General features: G+C 36.0%; 3 protein-coding genes across 3 annotated transcripts; 1 reads left to right on the top strand and 2 right to left on the bottom strand.

Annotated features, from left to right (window-relative positions):
* Positions 1 to 1,427: 1,427 nt before the first annotated feature.
* On the top strand, positions 1,428 to 1,976 carry LOC126792314 (pectinesterase inhibitor). The gene has a single exon (XM_050518768.1). The coding sequence runs from the start codon at positions 1,428 to 1,430 to the stop codon at positions 1,974 to 1,976; it is 549 nt and encodes a 182-aa protein (XP_050374725.1).
* Positions 1,977 to 2,426: 450 nt separating this feature from the next.
* On the bottom strand, positions 2,427 to 3,702 carry LOC126791566 (stress-response A/B barrel domain-containing protein HS1). Its single transcript, XM_050518034.1, has 2 exons — positions 3,513 to 3,702; positions 2,427 to 2,784 (listed from the first exon to the last, which is right to left on the bottom strand). Exons 1-2 carry the CDS (start codon positions 3,650 to 3,652, stop codon positions 2,595 to 2,597), a joined length of 330 nt encoding a protein of 109 aa, XP_050373991.1. The 5' UTR covers positions 3,653 to 3,702; the 3' UTR covers positions 2,427 to 2,594.
* Positions 3,703 to 17,682: 13,980 nt separating this feature from the next.
* On the bottom strand, positions 17,683 to 19,555 carry LOC126790820 (galactinol synthase 2). The gene is made up of 4 exons (XM_050517170.1): positions 19,207 to 19,555; positions 18,543 to 18,863; positions 18,245 to 18,379; positions 17,683 to 18,130 (listed from the first exon to the last, which is right to left on the bottom strand). Exons 1-4 carry the CDS (start codon positions 19,501 to 19,503, stop codon positions 17,894 to 17,896), a joined length of 990 nt encoding a protein of 329 aa, XP_050373127.1. The 5' UTR covers positions 19,504 to 19,555; the 3' UTR covers positions 17,683 to 17,893.
* Positions 19,556 to 20,155: the final 600 nt, after the last annotated feature.

Here is a 20,155-nt window from a genome sequence, read left to right as displayed (position 1 = left end):
ATATATGATGTATATAGGCAGTAAGTTGGGTGGCCTCTAGGAGATACACGAACAAGAAAAAAAGAGAGGACAAAGAAGGTGAAACCAAAGAGAAGAAAATTCACAAAAAGGGAAGCTTAGTGCTAGGAGATCATTGTGACTCCATTGAAGACCTTAGTGGCAACATCAACAGTGAGGTTGATCATTCGTATGACTACAACGATCTTAGTGACATTGTATCGACACTTGAAGCAACGATCTTAGTGAGGTTGTTTCATGCTTGATTGTGACTATCAAATAAGAAGTATTTTTACTTTTGAGAATAACATTATTATTGATTAAGGTGTAATCATTGTAATATTGTTTATTCAATAGAAAAGTAAAACTCTTCTACATATTCCGCTGCTATTACTCGTTATTGTTCTATCTTATATTTTCACAACAACTACATCCACCACACATTCACACCACCACCCCAAGTGCATCAACATCTTCCCCCTCTGTCCACCTTCAGATCCTACTGTATGATATACAACAATTGTACAACAGATGAACCCGCTATGAACGATCTATTCACAATTATGCGTGCTTATTTGAGGTGTGTTCTCTAATTTTCTTGCTTCTAGACTCCAGTTTGACATACATGATAAAGCAAGACATGAAAAATATTTCCCTATAATCTTTTTATTTTATTTTTTTATAATTGGTATTACAGTATTTCCCTATAAATATCTTAAGAATTGAATACAAATTGTGACCAACTAAATCAAAGCAGACCGATTAGATTTTTGAAAAAATGGCAATTTTAGGTATTATAATTGGGTGAACATAGTAATTCGGAAATAGAAAAAATATTATTGGGGTGAAAAAAGAACGTGAGTTGAACAAAACAGACTATGGGGTGGAAATAACCGCACCTTACAAACAAACATGTCTTTTAGTCCTTACATCTGGTTTGATATGCATGAATCATGATGCAACACCATTATTCCTGAACTCATATACATGATGCATGTATACAATCCATTTCTAGTTCTAGAAACACACATTTGTAGCGCCACTCGTACTGACATAGCTGAACAATGTGATCGTTTGAAACTTTCCCTCATTGATTACTCGGTTTGAAAATTTATATTCAAACTTCAAAGTGAATAACGCAGTTTTATGAGATTTTTTGTCGTTTGGGAATTGGGATTATGGAGCGACTGATCTTTTTTGGGGCTCTCAAAGTTTCAATTCAAACTTATTCAAACCAGCCATTAAGGTTTATGCCTATATGGTAACCGCTGCACTGAATTTAGTACTTGAAATCCTTCATATTCCAACATGACAAATGAAGCTTGAATTCTCGTACTATATAACACCCTTTTGGTAGTGCAAGAAATCGTACCAATTCCTCAATAACCTCTTATCAGAAACTAAGGAAGACCGAAACCACATCTTACAGAATGGTGGTTTCTTCTTTCTCTATAGTTTCTGTTGTACTAATGCCTTTCCTAGTTCTGATGAGTGCTATTCCCTCCTATGCCTTTACTATAAACAAGGATATTTGCTCCAACACCAAGGTCTTGAGTCGCTCATTTTGCTCGCAATTTCTTGGTTCTAATCCGGTTGTGATCAAGTCCCTCCTTCATAGCCTTGCCGAGGCCACTATATATGTTGCATCTTCGAACGCTACGAGTACCAGCCAGCAGATAACCAAGTGGCAGAACCAAACAAACGATCCTCAACTGAAGAATGCAATGAATCAGTGTCTGACTCCGTACAATGAGGCCATTGCTGATCTGAAGCAAGCCAAAGAGAAGCTCAGGTCTGGTGACTATGTTGCACTAGAACGTGCAGCAGTTGATGCTGCTATAAAGTTTCATGCATGCGATGAGAAATTTGAAGACACGCCACCGGATACATCGCCATTGGGAAGTACTAGTAGTGAATTGACTGCTATCTCTAGCATCCTTATAGCTGTTTTTGAAATTCTGGCAAAATCATATAAATGATTTTGCAGTATTTTTGGCCGAGGAATAATTGATCGATGAAAATATGGGTTTCATCAAATCTTTTCTAATTTATTTTATTTTAATTATCACTTGAGAAAGCTTACTGTTACAGCCTACTAGGCTACACCAGACTTTACAGAAACTAAAACAGAGTTAACCAAAGCAGATAGAAAAATAGACAATCATTGGTAGCATCTGGACTCTGGAGGCAGCCAAAACGTACTAGGCATACGTTTTTCCTGAGGTTTTACTATGTGAAACGTAAAGGCATGTCTTAACAGTTGGTTTGGATAAAATAAATTAAAATGAGCATTTTGATGAGCATAATAGTTAATAGCTGCACAAAATAGTGCAACTTCAGTTAGATCAATGTCATGTTAGAGGATAGCATATATCAAACCAGACAATAGCGTCAAAATCATAGATAAGAAACGCAGTGCAAAAGTGAAATGCATTGCATGACTGGGAATGATATCAGCCCATCAATTTCATTATTGCAATTTGCATGAAGCATATCAAAGTATCAAACACACTGGAATGAAGTGTACATTGAAAACAAGTACCATTACATCATGATTATAGCATAAAACTCATAAAAGGCACCTTTGTTCTTCAGATTCAGATACGAACTGTGGTTGGTTTGTAGTCAAACACAATGACTTTTTCCAAACTGGAAAGGAACAAGTTAGCGTACTCAACATGGGCAGGATGAGCTATATACTCTGCAACAGCATCAGTACTGTTAAAGCTGGACTCGAAGATATGAGTGAAACCTTGATGCAAGTTCTCAATGCTCACGTCCTTCCCCCTGATCACAAATCATTCATATTAAGATATTACCTATACAGACATCATACAGCGACGCCTGAGACATGCTATTTAACATGAACTTTTCTAACTCCTGACCAAACTTCGAGAGTGCATTTAGTTGAAAAACAGTTTAAAGATGCAGGGCATGCCAAGTAAGATAGTCAATCATGTCAAACTCCAATGAAAAGCTAAAGAACTTTATCAGTGTAAATGACTGACCTTTCAGTTAGATAAACAACCTGATCAAAATGTTATAAGTCCCCCTACAATAGCTGGAAATTTAAGATTACATATGTAAATTTCACACAATTGTTTTTTTTACCAATTGAGAATAGTGAAACTGCTAATACCAACATGGCAATAAATCAGTTCCCATTTTCAGTTTTAGCTAAAGTTTGATGCCCAACCCTTATAGTAGAACTCAAACCCCTTTTAAGCATCACACTTTCTGTGATTTTGTTTTTCTGAGAAATATAGGGCTTAGTTTTGGCCATTGGTAGCAAAAAATAGTCTAGGCTTTTAGGATCCATATGACACGAAAACCACAGCAAGCTTAGCATTTGATTTCTACATCTGATCAGCAAAGCAAGCTAAGCCCGAGAATAATCTACAGACTCAGTTTCACAATCAAGAAGTGAACTTTTGAAATAAATTACAATCTTCGTCAATTGAAGATCTGAGAATTGAACTTGGTGTAAACTAGAAGGAAAATAGTATAGTGGGTACCAGTGGAAGGACTCCATGGGATCAATGAGATTGACGAGGTTGGCATAGCCTTTGATGAGTTGATCAATGTCAGACTCAGAGACTCCATCTTTGAACTTGGCAAGTAATACATGCTTCACCACTCCTTTGGCTTCCTCCATCTCTCTCTCTCTCTCTCTCTCTCTCTCTCTCTCTCTCTCTCTTCCGGAGTTCCGGGTCTATCACTACACCGTTAAGGTGAACAGTCGAAGATGTAAAAGATGGGCCGTCAATTACCTAAACGTCAAACACAATACCCTAGGTTGATGTTTCAAACAAAAATTTTTTTGTCAAACCATGTTCTTATATGTTACTACCTAACTTGTACAGAATTGTCGAGTCAAAATTTCCAAGGTCGCAGAAATTAAATGAAATTATGAATAATGGAAATGAATCTGGATTACCTAACTTAAATATGAACTACAATTAGAATTCACTGGACATCTGAGTCATTTAGATTGTGTTCTTCCGATATGAAATTAATCAAGAGCAAGACTAATTAGAGCTGACATGGTACGGTTATCAACATTTTTTTACCATTATTAATTATCAACTAACTATAATAGGTAAACAAAATTTTATTACCATTATCAACCACTAAAGTCGGTATACCGACATGTTGGTACAGTACGGTATATGTTGTTACGGTACGATTGGGCATTTACCAACATTAAATTGGGCAAGTTTTTTTTCATGAAAAATAAGACCTGACTCAAATTTTTTAGAGTTTTCATGCTATGAAATAATCAACAAAGAGTTATAAAACCAACTTAACAAGGTTCATACAAGTGAATCATACAACCACAAAGTCACAAACACAGTTCAAAATTTCAAATTGTTCATTAACAGATTAACAAATCACAAACATAGTTGAGAACAAGCTGCTGGACTGCTGCAAGGCTGCAGTGTTGCTAGTCTGTCTAGATGCCTAGTCATCCAACCATCTCTTGTAGTTCACTAGTTCTTGAGTTCTTCTGCCATTAACAAACAAGAAAACACAAAAATGAGAGAAAAGTATAGTATGCAGCAAGCCAACAACCTATAGTATCCAGCAATGCAATAATTTGACAGCTAATTAACACCCAGATGGTGAAACACTGAAATATGATGAGCTGTGAATGGAGACACTGAAAGTGACTGTCAAATTTTTACGCCAAAGTAGTAAACAACGACCCATCTAATACTAAACTACTAATAGGCTTTTTTTTTGAAATTTCCTTCAACATCAATCTGTTTGTATTCTTTTGAAACTCACGAGGAATTAATGAATTATATAGAGATAGAGAATCAAAGATCAATTAGTTTTCTTTTGTTCATTGGGGAAGATGGGACAAACCAGAGAATCAATCTTTCATACAGTGACCCAAATTGTAGCCCTAGTTCAAGACCCACATAACTATAAAGAAAAACAAAACAAACCATATGAAAAATGGATCACAAACCTCAATTGACTGCTACACACTGTTTTGCCCAGAACTTCCAGTAAGCTCTATTGGGGTTGGTGCCTCGAATACTTGACCATCATTGAAACCACTTTCTGCAAAAAAAAAAAACTAAATTCACATAGTTATAAAAATAATAAGGTATGATATTTCATATCAATTCACAATGTAAAAAGTCTAGTTACCTCTCTCAAGTTCCTCCAACTCATAGTAAAAGTTTAGGTCTTCTTCAGTAGGATCCCTGTATAGGTTTAGTGGATCAGCCCTTAGCCAATCACTAGTGCACACAAGGGCCTCCACCATTCTCGGTGTCAATGATGCTCTAAAATGATCAACAACTCTATCACCTAAACTAAATGCATTTTCAGATGCCACTGTTGAGCAAGGAATAGCAAATATATCCTTGGCCAGCTTTGATAGTACTGGATAGGTTGCCTCATTGCCTTTCCACCACTTGGCAATTTCAAAACCCTTGGATAGAAGGTTGACATATCTATCGGATAAGTATTGATCAACTTCATTTCTTATGCACAAAGATTGCTCAGCCACCCTCTCCCTAGCTATCTCCCTGTTAACTTCATTGAGTTCATCCAAATCTTCAATTTCCATTTCAGCCATATCACTACCATAAGCCTGCCCAGTCATATCAATATTTTATGCACCTTTATATTCATTATACATCTTCATCAAGACCTTCTTCAAGTGAGCTTCTATGGATTCAATTACTTGGGGACTTACTTTTACTTTTTTCATTGCCACTTTAGCCCACTGCAATTTGTATCTTGGGTCCAAAACATTAGCTATCATGACAACCTTGTTCACCACCTTAAAACTGCCCCAATACTTGTCAAACTTGGCCTTCATAGACACAACAACTTTCTTCAAAACCGGATCAGGAAAGTCACAAGCCTTGTCAATCTCAATCTGCAATGTAATCATCTCCACAAATAATATGTTTGCAGTCACTGATTTCCATGCACTCAGCTTAATAGTAGCTTCATAAAATTTCTTCAAAAACAAAAAAAAGGCTTCAGCATCCCTCCAGTTTTCATAATCCGGTGGTCCAAACTTATCCTCAAAATAGCTTCTAAATAAAGCATCTTCTTCTACCATCCTCCCAAAAACAGCTTCATATTTCAAAGCAGCGCAGCATAAGAAATGTGTCGTTCTATCTGGTTATAACATCTAATGGAACATTTGCATTAGCCATGCATTGCTCCAAAACAGCAAACTCCCTAAACTTATCAAGCCTAGCAGATGAGCTCCTAACATACTTTGCACAATTCCATATTGCTGCAATCCCCTTCTCCAATTCCTTCAAACCATCCTTAACTATCAAGTTAATAATATGGCAAACACATCTTAAATGCAAAAATTCACCATCAAACATCAAAGTCTTGTAACCTTTCAACCTTCTCTTCATGTATTGCACTACCACATCATTAGCAGATGCATTATCGACAGTGATGGAAAACACTTTTGAGTTCTCCCATTGCCTCAAACATTGCTCCACAGCTCTACCAATATCATCACCTTTGTGACTAATAATTGGACAAAAGTTTATGATTCTTTTGTGCAATTTCCAGTCAACATCCATAAGATGAGCTGTAAGAACCATGTAGTTGATGTTTTGTATCCATGTTCAAGTGTCTATGGTGATCGAAATCCTTGTGTCTGATGCCTTCAAGCCATTCAACAAAATTGTCTTCTCATGATTAAACTTATCTAATACACCATTGGCAACCTGCCTTCTATTCAATATAATCCATTGTGGTTGTAATTCATTAACAAAAGCCTTAAAACCATCCTTCTCCACATGCCTAAAGGGTAGTTCATCCTTTATTATCATCTCTATGCACAAATCATCAATCCTCTGTTTGTTAAACCTATGAGGTTTTCCTCCAGACACATTAATTAGGTTTAGCTTGGCCTGTTTGGAATCAAATTCAGAAGTTTGCTTGTTTGCTTGTTTGCTTTGCCATACATTGGGTGTGACTCACATTTCCTCACATGGTTCCACATTGAGCTTGTCCCATTTCTCCTAACTACACACAACACCTATGTACCACAAGTGTTGCAGGTGCACCATTCCAGATCTACTTCACCATTTGGTGACCTACATCGAGTAAAGAATTCCCAAAGACGACTTTTGTTCACAGGTTTTTTTTTTCCACAAGAAGGTTGTGAGCTACTTTCTGGTTGAGATTCATGTTGAGGTTCAGGGGCAGGAGGAGGAGGAGGAGGGCGTGGAGGTAGCTCAGGGGCAGGAGGAGGTCCTAATAGGGAAATGTTTATGTGTTCCTCTACATGTGCGGTCGATTGAACAAATGGAGATGATCTACTAGTTCTACTGCTTTGAATATGAGACAATGATGTATCCACTATGAAAATTGAAAAACAAAAACCAATAAAAATCCAAACCCTTTGAACAAAAGTACAAAACATAAGATGAATCCAAATTGAGAAAGAGATCGCACCTTGTGCGCCATTGCCCCTCAATTGCGCACTAGTGCCCCTCCCTTGCGCGCCTTGCTTGCCCCTCCCTAATGTGCTTCTGGTCATCCTAATCATTTGGTGACCCATCCTCGATCTACAATTCACACACAGAAAGAGGGAGAGTTATCGAGCTCAAAAACCTAGAAATCCAGAAAGAGGGAGAGTTATCTAAGAGAGAATCGAATTAAAGCTCAAATCAAAGCTCAAATCGAAGTTCAATTACCTGTGAGAGAGAAGTCGAGAGAGGTCGAGCTTGTCTGAGGTCAGCGACGAGCTTGTCTGAGAGAGATCGAAGAAATCTGGTCGGAGATCGAAGAGAATCGAGAGAATCGAGAGAGATCGAGAGACTAGAGAGGCAGCGACTGAGAGCGGTCGAGCTCGAGAGGAAGCGACGGAGAGAGGAAGCTCCATTCAACGGCTAGGATTAATATAATTTAATATAAACAAAAATTAACTGTCGGTACGGTAATTACCGTGGTAATGAAAATCTATTACCGTACCATACCACCAAGTCTATAATTGGTACGGTAACCAACCGAAAAAGTCGATAACTGACTATGTCGGTTACCAATTTAATTGGCTCGGTTGGTTTTGCGGTAATCGTGGTAAATTCTCATACCATGCCAGCCCTGAGACTAATTGTTGTGTTTGTTGATAACAAGCTCCTGGCCTCCAGCCTAAATCAATTTTGATAATTTGTTTTATGGTATTTCCATATTGACATTATTAATTCTACTTCATAAACTACTTCTGAATTGATAATGTAGGAATTAATATGAACATGAAACACCTACGAAAAAAATTAAACTACGCAAAACTATTAAAATTTTAAAATGATTAAATCCTAATAATCTCTATGAGATGGCCCTCGAATGAAGCTCATGGAATGGAATCAAACAATGTCAAAGTCCATCTAATTTACTGAACCCAATTTGGGATCAGCCAGATGTTTATTCTTAATACTCTACCAGAATTCTTCTGTATATTGAATTGAAAAATCTAAGCATAATTTGTATTCCCTTATATTACACAATCAGGTATTTATTGAATTATGGATGTTCAACTAACTTTATAATTCATCACATTCGTTTAAATTTTGAAAAATGTACGGTAATTATTGTATTTGTAGTTTTCCCCCAATATCTCTTATTTCTAGGATAATGAGTTTTTGGTGCGGTTACCAATCTATCTGTGTGTGTTTGTAGGGATATATATATATATATATATTAATAAATAGATCGACTTAGGATCCACGCTTAGGAGGCAGAGCCTCCACCTGGGGACTAAGAAGTTTTAAAAAGCAGAGATTGATTACTTACAACTCTTACGGCTCTGATACCAGAGACCACGGAAGCATATATTACAATGTTTTATTGATTGTTACTAGGTGACCATAATATTACAGAAGGTTTAATACATGAGAATGGAAACTAAAGATTACTGACTTAATAAGAACTTATGCATGAATTAAAAGAACTATTACAATGAAGAAGCTCTCGGATTGTCCAGAGAGGGAGAGAAGAGAGGAATTGGAAAATTCCGGGGTGATTCTAATGAAGGAGAGGACCTCCTTATATAGGAGAACGAATCTGCTTTTACTGTTGACTTTGACTGTTGCTGAATAGTGGACTGTCTGGCATGTGAGTGAATAGTAAAAAGTCACTGTTCATGAATAGTATTCTGTCGAGTGACTGTAGCTTCGGTGGAAAAGCTTATTTTGACTTTTGCTTAGATCTCTGACTTGGGCTTGAATCTTGACTGGGTTTGCTAATGCTGGATTATCTATAGTTCGTATGGGTCTTGACTATCTTGGTAATCAGCCCATCTGGTTGGTTGACTCGGGGCTGCTTCACTATGGGCTTCTGATGATGAGGAGCAATTATCTTCATTATCTTCAGTTTCTGAAAGATTAGTAGCCTGTTGTGATAAAGTGACTGCTTGTTGCATAAGTTTTTCAGCCATTTTTTGTAGCTCTGATGCTGTGGTGGAGGTTGATTTTGAAGATGTGGACTTTTTTGACTTATTTTTCTGACTGGAAGAGGATGTTGTTTGGGCCGTGCTGGCCTGGCCTGGGCTTATTGCAAACGGCTGATGGGCCAAAATGACTTCTGCAGGGGATGATTTAATTGTGACCTGACCATGTGTTGACTGGAGATTGACCGGAGCTGTTTTAACTGTAACTTGTCCGGGAGGATTGTCTGCAAATTCTTTTTCAAACTGGGTGAGGATTCTGTCAGTGTTGAACTTGTCCCACCATTTAACTAGATAGTTTCTGGAAATACAAATTTCATTGTGAAGATCGTAATTCCATTTTAAGATCCAAGGGATTTTGTATTTTGATATGAACATGAGTGTTGGATCAAAGTTTTCTTCATAAGTAGTATGGGGAACTGAAACTTCAAATTTCTTTACTGCTGATTGTAGGACAGGAGGAAGAATATCATTAGAGGCACCATGGTACTCCCACCATTCACCGAACCATAAAGGGAACTGGCGGATGAACCTACTGTCAAAATTGATAAACCAAGAGTGACTGAAATCTTGTTTTTGATGGAGGAAAATTTTATTCCAGGCATCAATATAATCGTGATAAGTACATTTGAAGGTTGGGTGTTTGGAGAAAGCATCAAAACCCCAATCAGATAATGGGATAACCTTTTTAATATAAAGGGAATGGTACAGAATTTTCTTTGTTGGATCTTGGTTTTCATAAATGGCTTTAATTGATATTGACTCAGAAGTAGTGAGACAATTGTGGTAGAAAGATAATGGTTTACCAGGAGGATAATAGTTGATTGGGCCATAGAAGAGTTTGGCCATGGCAATTGGTGATTTTAACTGTATTAGGGATGGCTCAGCAAAGAAACAAAATTCTCTAGTCCTAAGCTGATAAGGTGATGATTTCGGATGATGAACATACGCCGGGGGAGGTGGAGCTGTTTGGAGTTTGAAAGGGTCATAATCATTGACTAATGCTGACTGGTAATTGGGCTTTGGTTGACTAAGGGTAGTTCCTAGTGGACTATATCTGTTCGTGACTGGTAGAAGGGTATGACCTGTATGGGGAACGAGGCTAAGAGACGAGGATGACTTGGGGTTTTCATCTTTTACTTCATTTTTTACTGGTGATGGTGACTCAAGATTTACTATTTCTTTTCCGGCCCTGTGGGAGCCGGGAGAGTTGAACCGTCGCATGATGAACCCTGCAAAAATTCTCGGGTTAGGAAATCTGGTATATGATTATCACTTCCTTTTATGAATGCAATTTCAAAATCAAAAATACTTAAAATTCCTTGCCATCTGGCAAAAATCTGTTTACTGGCAATATTTTGAACACCTTTTTCTAAGACATCCTTTGCGCTTTTGCAATCAACTCTGACTAAGAATTTTTGATTTAGTAAATCATCTTGAAATTTACTGATACATAAGACAATAGATAAAATTTCTTTTTTTATCGTACTATAATTAGATTGGGCCGGGTTCCAGGCTCCGGAATGGAAACGGACAATTTGTTCAGGATGGGTAGGAGAAATTCGTTGTTTAAGTATACCACCATATCCTATGTCTGAAGCGTCAGTTTCTACTATTTTAAAAGCTTCTGGAAGGGGAATTCCTAAACACGGCAATGTTTTAACATGACTTTTGATTTCTTTGACTATAGATGTATGAGTAAGGGTCCATGGAGGAGGATTTTTATTTAGCCTGTCAAATAAGGGTTTGCATTTCTTTCGGAGGTTTTGATAAAAATCCGCTATGTAATTTAATGATCCAAGAAATCTTTGTAATTGGGTTTTGTCTAGTATGACATCTGGAAATTTATCTGCAAATTGGATAACTCGGTTAATGGGTTGGATCTGTAAATGGTGGATGTTAAATCCTAGGAATCTAATGTTTGACTGGAATAGCTTTATCTTTGAAGCAGATACTACTAAACCATTATTTTTTATAATAGAAAAGAATTGGTGTAGATGTTTCCAATGTTGATCAATAGACTGAGAGAAGATTAGGACATCATCGATGTAAACAATTGAAAAATGACTGTAAGGATTAAAAATGTCGTTCATAATATTTTGGAATTCACTGGGAGCATTCTTAAGACCAAATGGCATCACATTCCATTCATAATGGCCGAAAGGAGTAACAAATGCAGTTTTATATTTATCAGCTTCATTGATTTGGATTTGCCAAAATCCTGATTTCATATCAAATTTACTATAAACTGCTGATTTATTTAGTCTATTGATTAAATCTCTTTTGTTGGGAATAGGGTACCTGATCCATTCCAAAACTGTATTTAAAGGTTTATAGTTGATGACTAGACGAGGAGTACCCCTTTCAAGCTCAGCACTTTTTTGAACATAAAAGGCGGCGCATGACCAAGGAGATTTACTAGGTCGAATTATTTTTTTTCTGAGTAATTCATTAATTTCGTTTTTGCAAAACTCCATGATTTCATGGTTCATTTGTATTGGTCTAGCTTTGGTAGGGATATTACTTTCGTTGAATTCTTTTATATAAGGTAATGAAACGATATGTTTTTTCCTATGCCAAAATGCCGTAGGAAGATCAGAACACAGTTCTTTAATTATTTTTTCTTCGAAATTTTTAATTTTACTTTGAAGAGTGGTGTCTTGAAGTTGGTTGTCAATTCTTTTAAAATTAATTTCTTCTTTGAGAAAACTAATTAGTTTATTTTTTGTCTGGATACGATTGATAGTTTTTGTAACTGAATTTTCTTGTAGTGCCTTTAGAGTATGAATTTCAGGATTTGAAAGAAAATTAAATTTGACCGGTTCGTCAAAAGGGTAAGTAATGATCCCATCATAATTAACAAGGAAAGGGTAAATTAAGGTAATGAATGGTAGACCTAAGATGAGCCTATCAGTTAGGTTTTTTACTAGGACAAATGATGTTTTGTAACAAACTTTATTCTGGCAAATATGTGCTCTAGGAATTTCATATTTAATATTCATTTTTGAACCATTTGCTGAACTGAGTGATTCTTTAGATTTTTCAAAATATTTTGAAGGTATTAAACCTTCTTGGATACAATTGAGGTCGGCTCCAGAATCTACAAGGGCTATTGTTGTGAGTTCAAAGTCTTTTATCCTAAGTTGGATAGTAGTATACCATTTTTTTAGTTGAATATGATTAATAACACTAAGAATATTGTGTTCAGAAACTTCTTCATCTTTTGGTATTTTATTTTCTTCATCTAATATTTCATTAACTGGCGGACTTTCTAAGTTAGAAAATGCCTCATTTATTTTAATAATATTTAATTCTTGTTTGATATTTATATTGTCGTCCATAAGCTTAGAATGAGATTGTTGTAAAGTATGAATTTCTATTTTAATGTTCTTAATTTCTTGTTGTAAATCTTGGATGGTGATTTCCTTTTTACTTCTATTGAACCTATGAAAGGTTGAGGTAAGGCTGACTTTTGGTGAGGGAGTTTTACTAACATCTTCTTGGGTAATTAATTTTTTTAGTTTTTTGAGGTACTCAGTTTTTAAGTCAGGGTTATCAATTCTAGCAATTAAATCAATTAATAATTCTTGTTGTTCTTCTTGTTTAGAGAGGACATTAATTTGTTTAGAGAGGACATTAATTGTTTTACAACAAGCATCGTTGCAGCCAAAGGTGATTTTTTGAGAGGGGGAAGATCCTTCTTCTGATTCTGAAAAAGAGGATCCTGATAAAGACCTAATATCTTCACTCATGTCATTCTCTGAATCTGTATTTCTTAATTCTAAAACTTTAATCAGATTCTCTTTTTCAACTGGTGTAAGTGTTAATTGGTTTATTGTAGTTTTAACCTGACATTCATTTGCAAAGTGTCCGGTTTTATGACATTTAAAACACTTCGTTTTACTTTTATCAAAAGATCTTTTCTTTGAGTAAGGTTTCCGGTTTTTGTTCCAATTTTTCTTTGGCTTATTTTTTGAATAAAATTTGTCTGGTTCAAAATTTTCTTTTCTTTGGAAATAGGGTTTGTGACGACTAGACCTGGAATGATGAATAAATTTATTGGATGACTTTCTCCTTCTAGAGGGAGGTAAAGAAGGTAAACCATACTGTTCACAGAAGTTTCCTAATTCATACTTGGCTATGTTCTTTTCTGATTTTAGTTGGGAATTTAGTTTCATATCAATACACATTTTCATGCCTTCTTTTTGTATAACTGTAATTATATTTCCATAGGTTAAAGAATCATAATTAATAAATCCTGTTTCATTACTGAGGACTTGTCTAATTTTGTGTGCAAAGAGTTTGGGAAGACCATTTATGAATTTTTCTTTCCAAAAAGGCTGGTTACTATCATCTCGAAGCATTACTCTGGATATGAAAACATCTTTGTACCATTTAAAATCACTTAAGGTTGGGCATTTTAAGTTACTGAGTTGATCATGAATTCGAGAGGTGATATGACTCGGAGTACCTATAAAATGTTGAATGATTGTATAGAATAAGGTATTTATTGCATCTGAAACCCCCATATTACAACGTTCGTCAAAGATTGGGGTTCCATCTGGTTCACACTGTATTGCATGTTTAATATCGGACCTTGCATCAACGGTGAGATGTTTTTCCCACCAAGAATGCAGCATTCCGGTGAACCCAGAGGATAAGATATCAATAATTTCTGGTTGTGTGAAGTTGTGATTTGTGATGTAACTATTTGCTGCCATTGACATGTGATGTAATTTATTTAATATCTCTTGTTCTGATAAATTATCAATATTCCATTCATATGTTTTGTCAGAAGACACTGCAAATTGTGTGTTTGGATGAGTGCTTGGTTGGATGTCTATTGGAAGTGGCCTTTCGGTCCAATTTCTTAAATGTTGCCTCTTTGGTCGCATTATTCGATCAATATTTAAAGTTTGGAATGCCTTGTCTAATTGAGAAATTATGGTTGAATCGCTATCAGAAGTGGAATCAAGAGTTTGTTTTGTATTGATTACAGAAATTGTATTAGATGATCTTGGTTCATTTTTTAGGTTTTTTAATAATTTTTCTATTTTTTGGATTGAATTTGTAGGCGCGACAATAGGTTTACTATTGAAATGAATTATTGGAGATTCTGTTTTAGGGCTAGGTAGAATATGAACTTTAGATGTAACATGATCAAGTGTTGTTTCTATTTTGTCTAATTGTTCTCCAATAGTAATTAGGTAATTATTTGTGTAATTATTTTGTTCAATAATCTTCTTAGCATCTGGGTTAAGTTCCTTAACTTTCGCATCATCAGAAGGATTTTTAAAAGGCGAAGCTAAAACTGGGCTTGTTTTATGATTAAAAACTATGGTTTCTGAAGGAGGATGACTAGAGGAAATAGTGTTAGTTTGAGTTGAATTAGGAAGGACAGTTTGCCATTTTGTTTTTGTTAAAGTCTGAATGTTTTTATGTCCATTTAATTGGTCTAGGAAATCAAGAAAGAATATTTCATTTTTTGTTTTTTGCATCAAGTCTTGCCAATCTTTAAATAATTGTTTTCTTTGATTTTCAAAAGGAAATTTCATTCTAAAAAGGTTTCTTCTAAGGATATTTTCTTTAGCTTTCAAATGAGTATCTAATTTAGGATAATCGATTTTGAATGGTTGATTAAGCGTATTTATATGAGGATTTTCTGGAGGAACTACAATAAAATCTGAAGCTGTTGGGGATGTTGGAGAGTTTTGTCTTTCTTCAACAGTTGTATTATTATTATTTTCAGTTTCAGTATAATTTGGGTAGCTGACTTGTTCATTTGTCCTTATACTGTTAATTCTTAAATTCTGAACTTGTTCTTCTAATTCTTTTATTCGAATTTCTCTGATGACATTATCAAGTTCTATGTCACGATCACGGCGAGACGTAGAATCTGCAGTGGTTGAGCCGGCAAATGATTGCCTGGCAGTGGCAAAAGAATGCCTAGAGGAACTTCCTATTTCTTGAATTCTTGGTGTTCTGCTAATTTTTGAATTTTGGAAGTTAATTCTTATAGTTCCATCATTGTATTGACGAATAGAATCTAAATCAGAAAGATTGCGTTGAGTATTTGTTGGTTGATATTCATTGGTAAGAGACCATTCAGCCGGAAGATGAACATCCGACCATCTGATAGTTTGCGGGACAGTGATGTTTGCATTATTTTGACTGCTTTGAATTAACAAGGTTTGGCTCTTAGGACTTCTATTAATGGCTTGAAAATTCATATTTGTGCCAGTAACTTTGTAATGGATTCGGTAGATTAAAGCAAGTGGTTGGGTTCCTTCAAGGATATTGTATCCTGAGGTTTTAATGTTTAAAGTTAAAGTTTTTAAGATATGAGGGTCACTTAGGCTGATTGAAAAGTCTGGGAAACAATTAAAGTGAACTGGTCCATTAAAAAGACTTGACTCGATTAGACCAAGGGTACTATCAGTGAAGTTGGTAAATCTTGCATCTCTTAGACATAAGAGAATAGAGGCATTAAGACCAAGTCTTGTTAAAGGTTTAATACCAATTTGAACTAAGCCAATATGAAGGAAATGGTGACCATCTTTCTGATGTTTTTTAATTGAATCTGGACTGAGAAGTTGGCAAGTTTCATGTTGTTTACTCAAGGCGTAAACTTGTTCTACTGATTTAATGTGATGTTCTCCTTTAAAGGCTGCAAGATTCCATTTTTTCCTATAAATTTCACTGGTAGGTACTCTGGGTATGTTCCAATCATTAGGGTCAATATTATCATTTGACTGGTATTCGATCTGTTCTTCATTAACAATGTCTGGGATCCTATTCAAGGAGAAACTAGACCCTCGAGAGGAGACTGAATTGGATCTAAAAAGTCTGCTCATTGTGCTAAGTGGAAGGGATCTGGTACTAGACTTAAAATGGTAGAGAATTGACTTCAGAATACTTAGACCTAAGGGTAACACTCTTCTCTGCTCCGCTCATGCCGCATCCGCTCATGCCTCACTTGGGACTTAGTGTTTGGACCTGGAAAACTTACTGTTTGGTTGGAGAAGAAGGAAACCCAGAAACCCAGTAAAAAGAAGTAAATTCCTAAAGTCTTAAGAATAGAAGCAGAAAAACAAACAAGTAGCACAATAAATAGAGGATTTAAAGATTCAACTCAAGGACCACTCTAGGAGGCTAGGCCTTCCAATCGGGGATTGAGAAGTGTTAATAAATAGATCGACTTAGGATCCACGCTTAGGAGGCAGAGCCTCCACCTGGGGACTAAGAAGTTTTAAAAAGCAGAGATTGATTACTTACAACTCTTACGGCTCTGATACCAGAGACCACGGAAGCATATATTACAATGTTTTATTGATTGTTACTAGGTGACCATAATATATATATATATATATATATATAGTCTCTATCCAGAGTGAAGGTTCACTCTGAAATTACAGAGTGAAGGTTCACTCTGAAATTACACAGTGAAGGTTCACTCTGAAATTACAGAGTGAAGGTTCACTCTGAAATTACAGAGTGAAGTTCCAATTTTGACACACTTTTTGGTCAAATTTTTTCACCATAAGAGATTCAATATTTAGGTATGCTATTCAAGATCATCTCTACAAAATTTCATCTAATTTGTACATCGTTAAGGTATTGAAATTAGATTAAATCAATGAATGAATTAAAACTGTTCAACGTGAACCGTTCGTGTAAATCTCAATTTTGAAAGCTCAAACCATTGTCAAATTGGATGAAACTTTATAGAGATGATCTTGAATACCATACGTAAATATTGAATTACTTGTGGTGAAAAAATATGACCGAAAAGTGTGCCAAAATTAGAACTTCAATCTGATGAAATTTTGTATAGATGATCTTGAATAGCATACATAAATATTGAATCGGTTATGGTGAAAACATTTGACCGAAAAGTGTGCCAAAATTGGAACTTCACTCTGTAATTCCAAAGTAAAACTTCATTCTGGATAAAAACTATATATATATATATATATACCGACACACCATCTATCATGCATGCATGGCGTGTAACAATCCAATTAATCTAGATGACAATAAGACAATACTGTATCATGTTACTCTTATTTCGATCTCACGTATTCCATAATACATCGATCCTTAGTCATGGTTTATTCATCACAAATTGATCCAATTGGCTGTGGCACTGGTGCTGGCATTTTTTTTCTTTTTAAAAGAAAGAACAAAAATGATTCGCAGTATATCGCACAATAGTACGTACGTAATACTATAATTTTATTTGCAAACTCATTCACCATACCCCACGACTTATACAAAAGACAGTAGCAGTGCAGTTTCCTACACAAACTGCATATGTAATTTGTTGTATATATGATCATAAGGGTGTATTGCAGGTCATATATATATATATAGTTACGTTTATATGATTATAAATATGGGTATCTAGCTATAGAGCTCTCACAACCACAAGGTTACTATATGAGGAGCAGCATTTCAAGCTGCAGATGGGGCAGTTATGTGGTGATCAACACCAGCATCTGCCAATGCAGCAATGAAAGGTCCAAGCTTTACAGTACGGTCATTCTCGGTCTCCTTCACAATAACATCGTCATTGTAATTGTAATCCAATGAAGGATCATCGAAAATGTCCCACCATTTCTTCACCAGCATCTTTATGTCTTCCCTCTCCATATGCTCTTCCTTACCAGTGTACCTCCACGGCTTTGAACCCTGTATAAATATACATGCATGTTAATATATGCATAGTAGATTTGGATGAATTAAGAATTAATGTGATCGCAATGTTTATTGTAGACATATTAGGCCCGTATAGCAGTAACGTACCGCAGCACAATAATGAACAACCTTCACCCTATCAAGGTCGACATTTTCAGGGTGGCGCCACAGCATTGCCAAGACAAGGTTGTACACTGGAGGGATAGGCTGGTATATGTCCTTGAAATACATGTTCAAAAAGTCCTGGAACATATCCCAATGAATCATTGTAAAAACAAGTCATTTATATTAGAGTTAATTAATTAACAGCTAATTTGAAAGTTTTTACTGTATATAAGATAGATGCCATGATTGCCATTGAACAACATAGATAGTATGTAGATCGATTAAGCTCATGAAAACATACCTGCTCAGCGAATGAGGTTGGAGGGGTGGCTTTGACGGTCTCTAACAGATCATGGTAAGTTGGAAGACCAGGCTCGTAGACAAACATGCCGGCATTGAAGTAAGGCGGTGGGGGCGAGCCCATGTCTGCTGGCCACTGCACCTTTTCAGGGCACTGCTGGCAGTATCCAATCTTAAACTGAGGAGAGTGACTCCAAGTGTTTTCACAGAAGCAATCCATCACGGCATAGAAGGAGCCGTTGGGCATGTCAAACAGGTGATCAATGTTATCAAACACTTGTATATCGCCGTCCAGGTATATCAGCTTCTCATACTCCACAAACTGAAATCAGACAAACGAAATTAAATGAGCTTATGGTACGTACGAGTTGCACAATCTATAGAAACTATTTTCAAAAAGACAAAACTAGCTAGTATATATTCGATCATAGTTCTTTTCGTATATAACCCCAAATCCAACCCTTTCATTGCCAAAAAAATCAAATAACTGATGAAATAAGAAATGAATAGTGGACTAGTAGTAATCTAATTCTATTGACAATATGAACTTTTCTGGTTAGAAAGTTATATGAGTTGTTATGGTGTGAGATCAAAATGAATTGATTAACCAACGATGCAGCGATGAAATAGTTTATAAAGATGTGACATGCAAGTTTAAACTGTACCTCCCAAATACGGAGCTTCGAGTAGTTGATGACATAGTAAGCCATGGCAAACTGAGTCTGATTCTCAGGAGGGTAGACCGGCTCAATGGGGCGCACAATGCATCCCTGAGACACCAGAATCTGAAGGTGCTCTTCAGGAACATCCGGCAACACAGCCACCACAAGTGGGTAGGCAGAGTTTGCCTTCCTGAGTCCCTTGGCGAGACCAACCACCCCTTTCCAATAGTCCCCGTTGCCCGCCAAGAAGGTCACGTATGCCCTCTTTTCTACTCCGTTTGTCTGATCTGAAGTAGACATGATGAATTTAAGAAAGCTGAAGGGCTATATATGATACTACAAACTAGTTGGGTAGAAGTGGAACAAGCATGGAGGTTTGGATTGCTGAAGTTGTCGTTGTTGTGAGGAGAAGAGGTGAAGGGTTTATATAGGGGTCTGAATGAGATAGGAAAGTATGAATATTCTGTCTATCTTATTAAGCTGTACGTGGCAACAAAATTATATGAGACGCGTTTTCATAAACATGTTTCAACTTTTTTCTTGTTTGAGCAATGGATTGATTATCTCAAATCATCTATAAACTTTCGGTCATGTTATCCGAAAATAATATCATTCTATAACTGGCTTGTTCGTAGGATATGTTAGTGAGATCACCGCAATAACGAAAGAGATTGCATAGAAATGTGCATGTTATAATCTTGAGTACCTAACTTTTAGTGAATTTCTGTTCCGATAATCTTGGATATTCATCATCAGTTGCACAATTATTTCTTTGAAATGAAGGTTAATTAGAAAATCTTCTTTTTTGACCTAGAAGAGAAGTTTTATTAATTGGTAGTATGCTGTAACGACCCCAAAATTTCGATCTTAAAAACTCAAAATTCTAAAGTCGTTAAACACCAAATAATCTCAAATAAATCGAAATCATTAAAGCGTAACAGCGGATCTCATC

Source organism: Argentina anserina, chromosome 4 (assembly GCF_933775445.1).
Source record: "Argentina anserina chromosome 4, drPotAnse1.1, whole genome shotgun sequence".
NCBI classification, from domain to species: Eukaryota; Viridiplantae; Streptophyta; class Magnoliopsida; order Rosales; family Rosaceae; genus Argentina; species Argentina anserina.
Note: the sequence above shows the minus strand (reverse complement) of the source record. Positions and strands in the feature narration are given on the sequence as shown.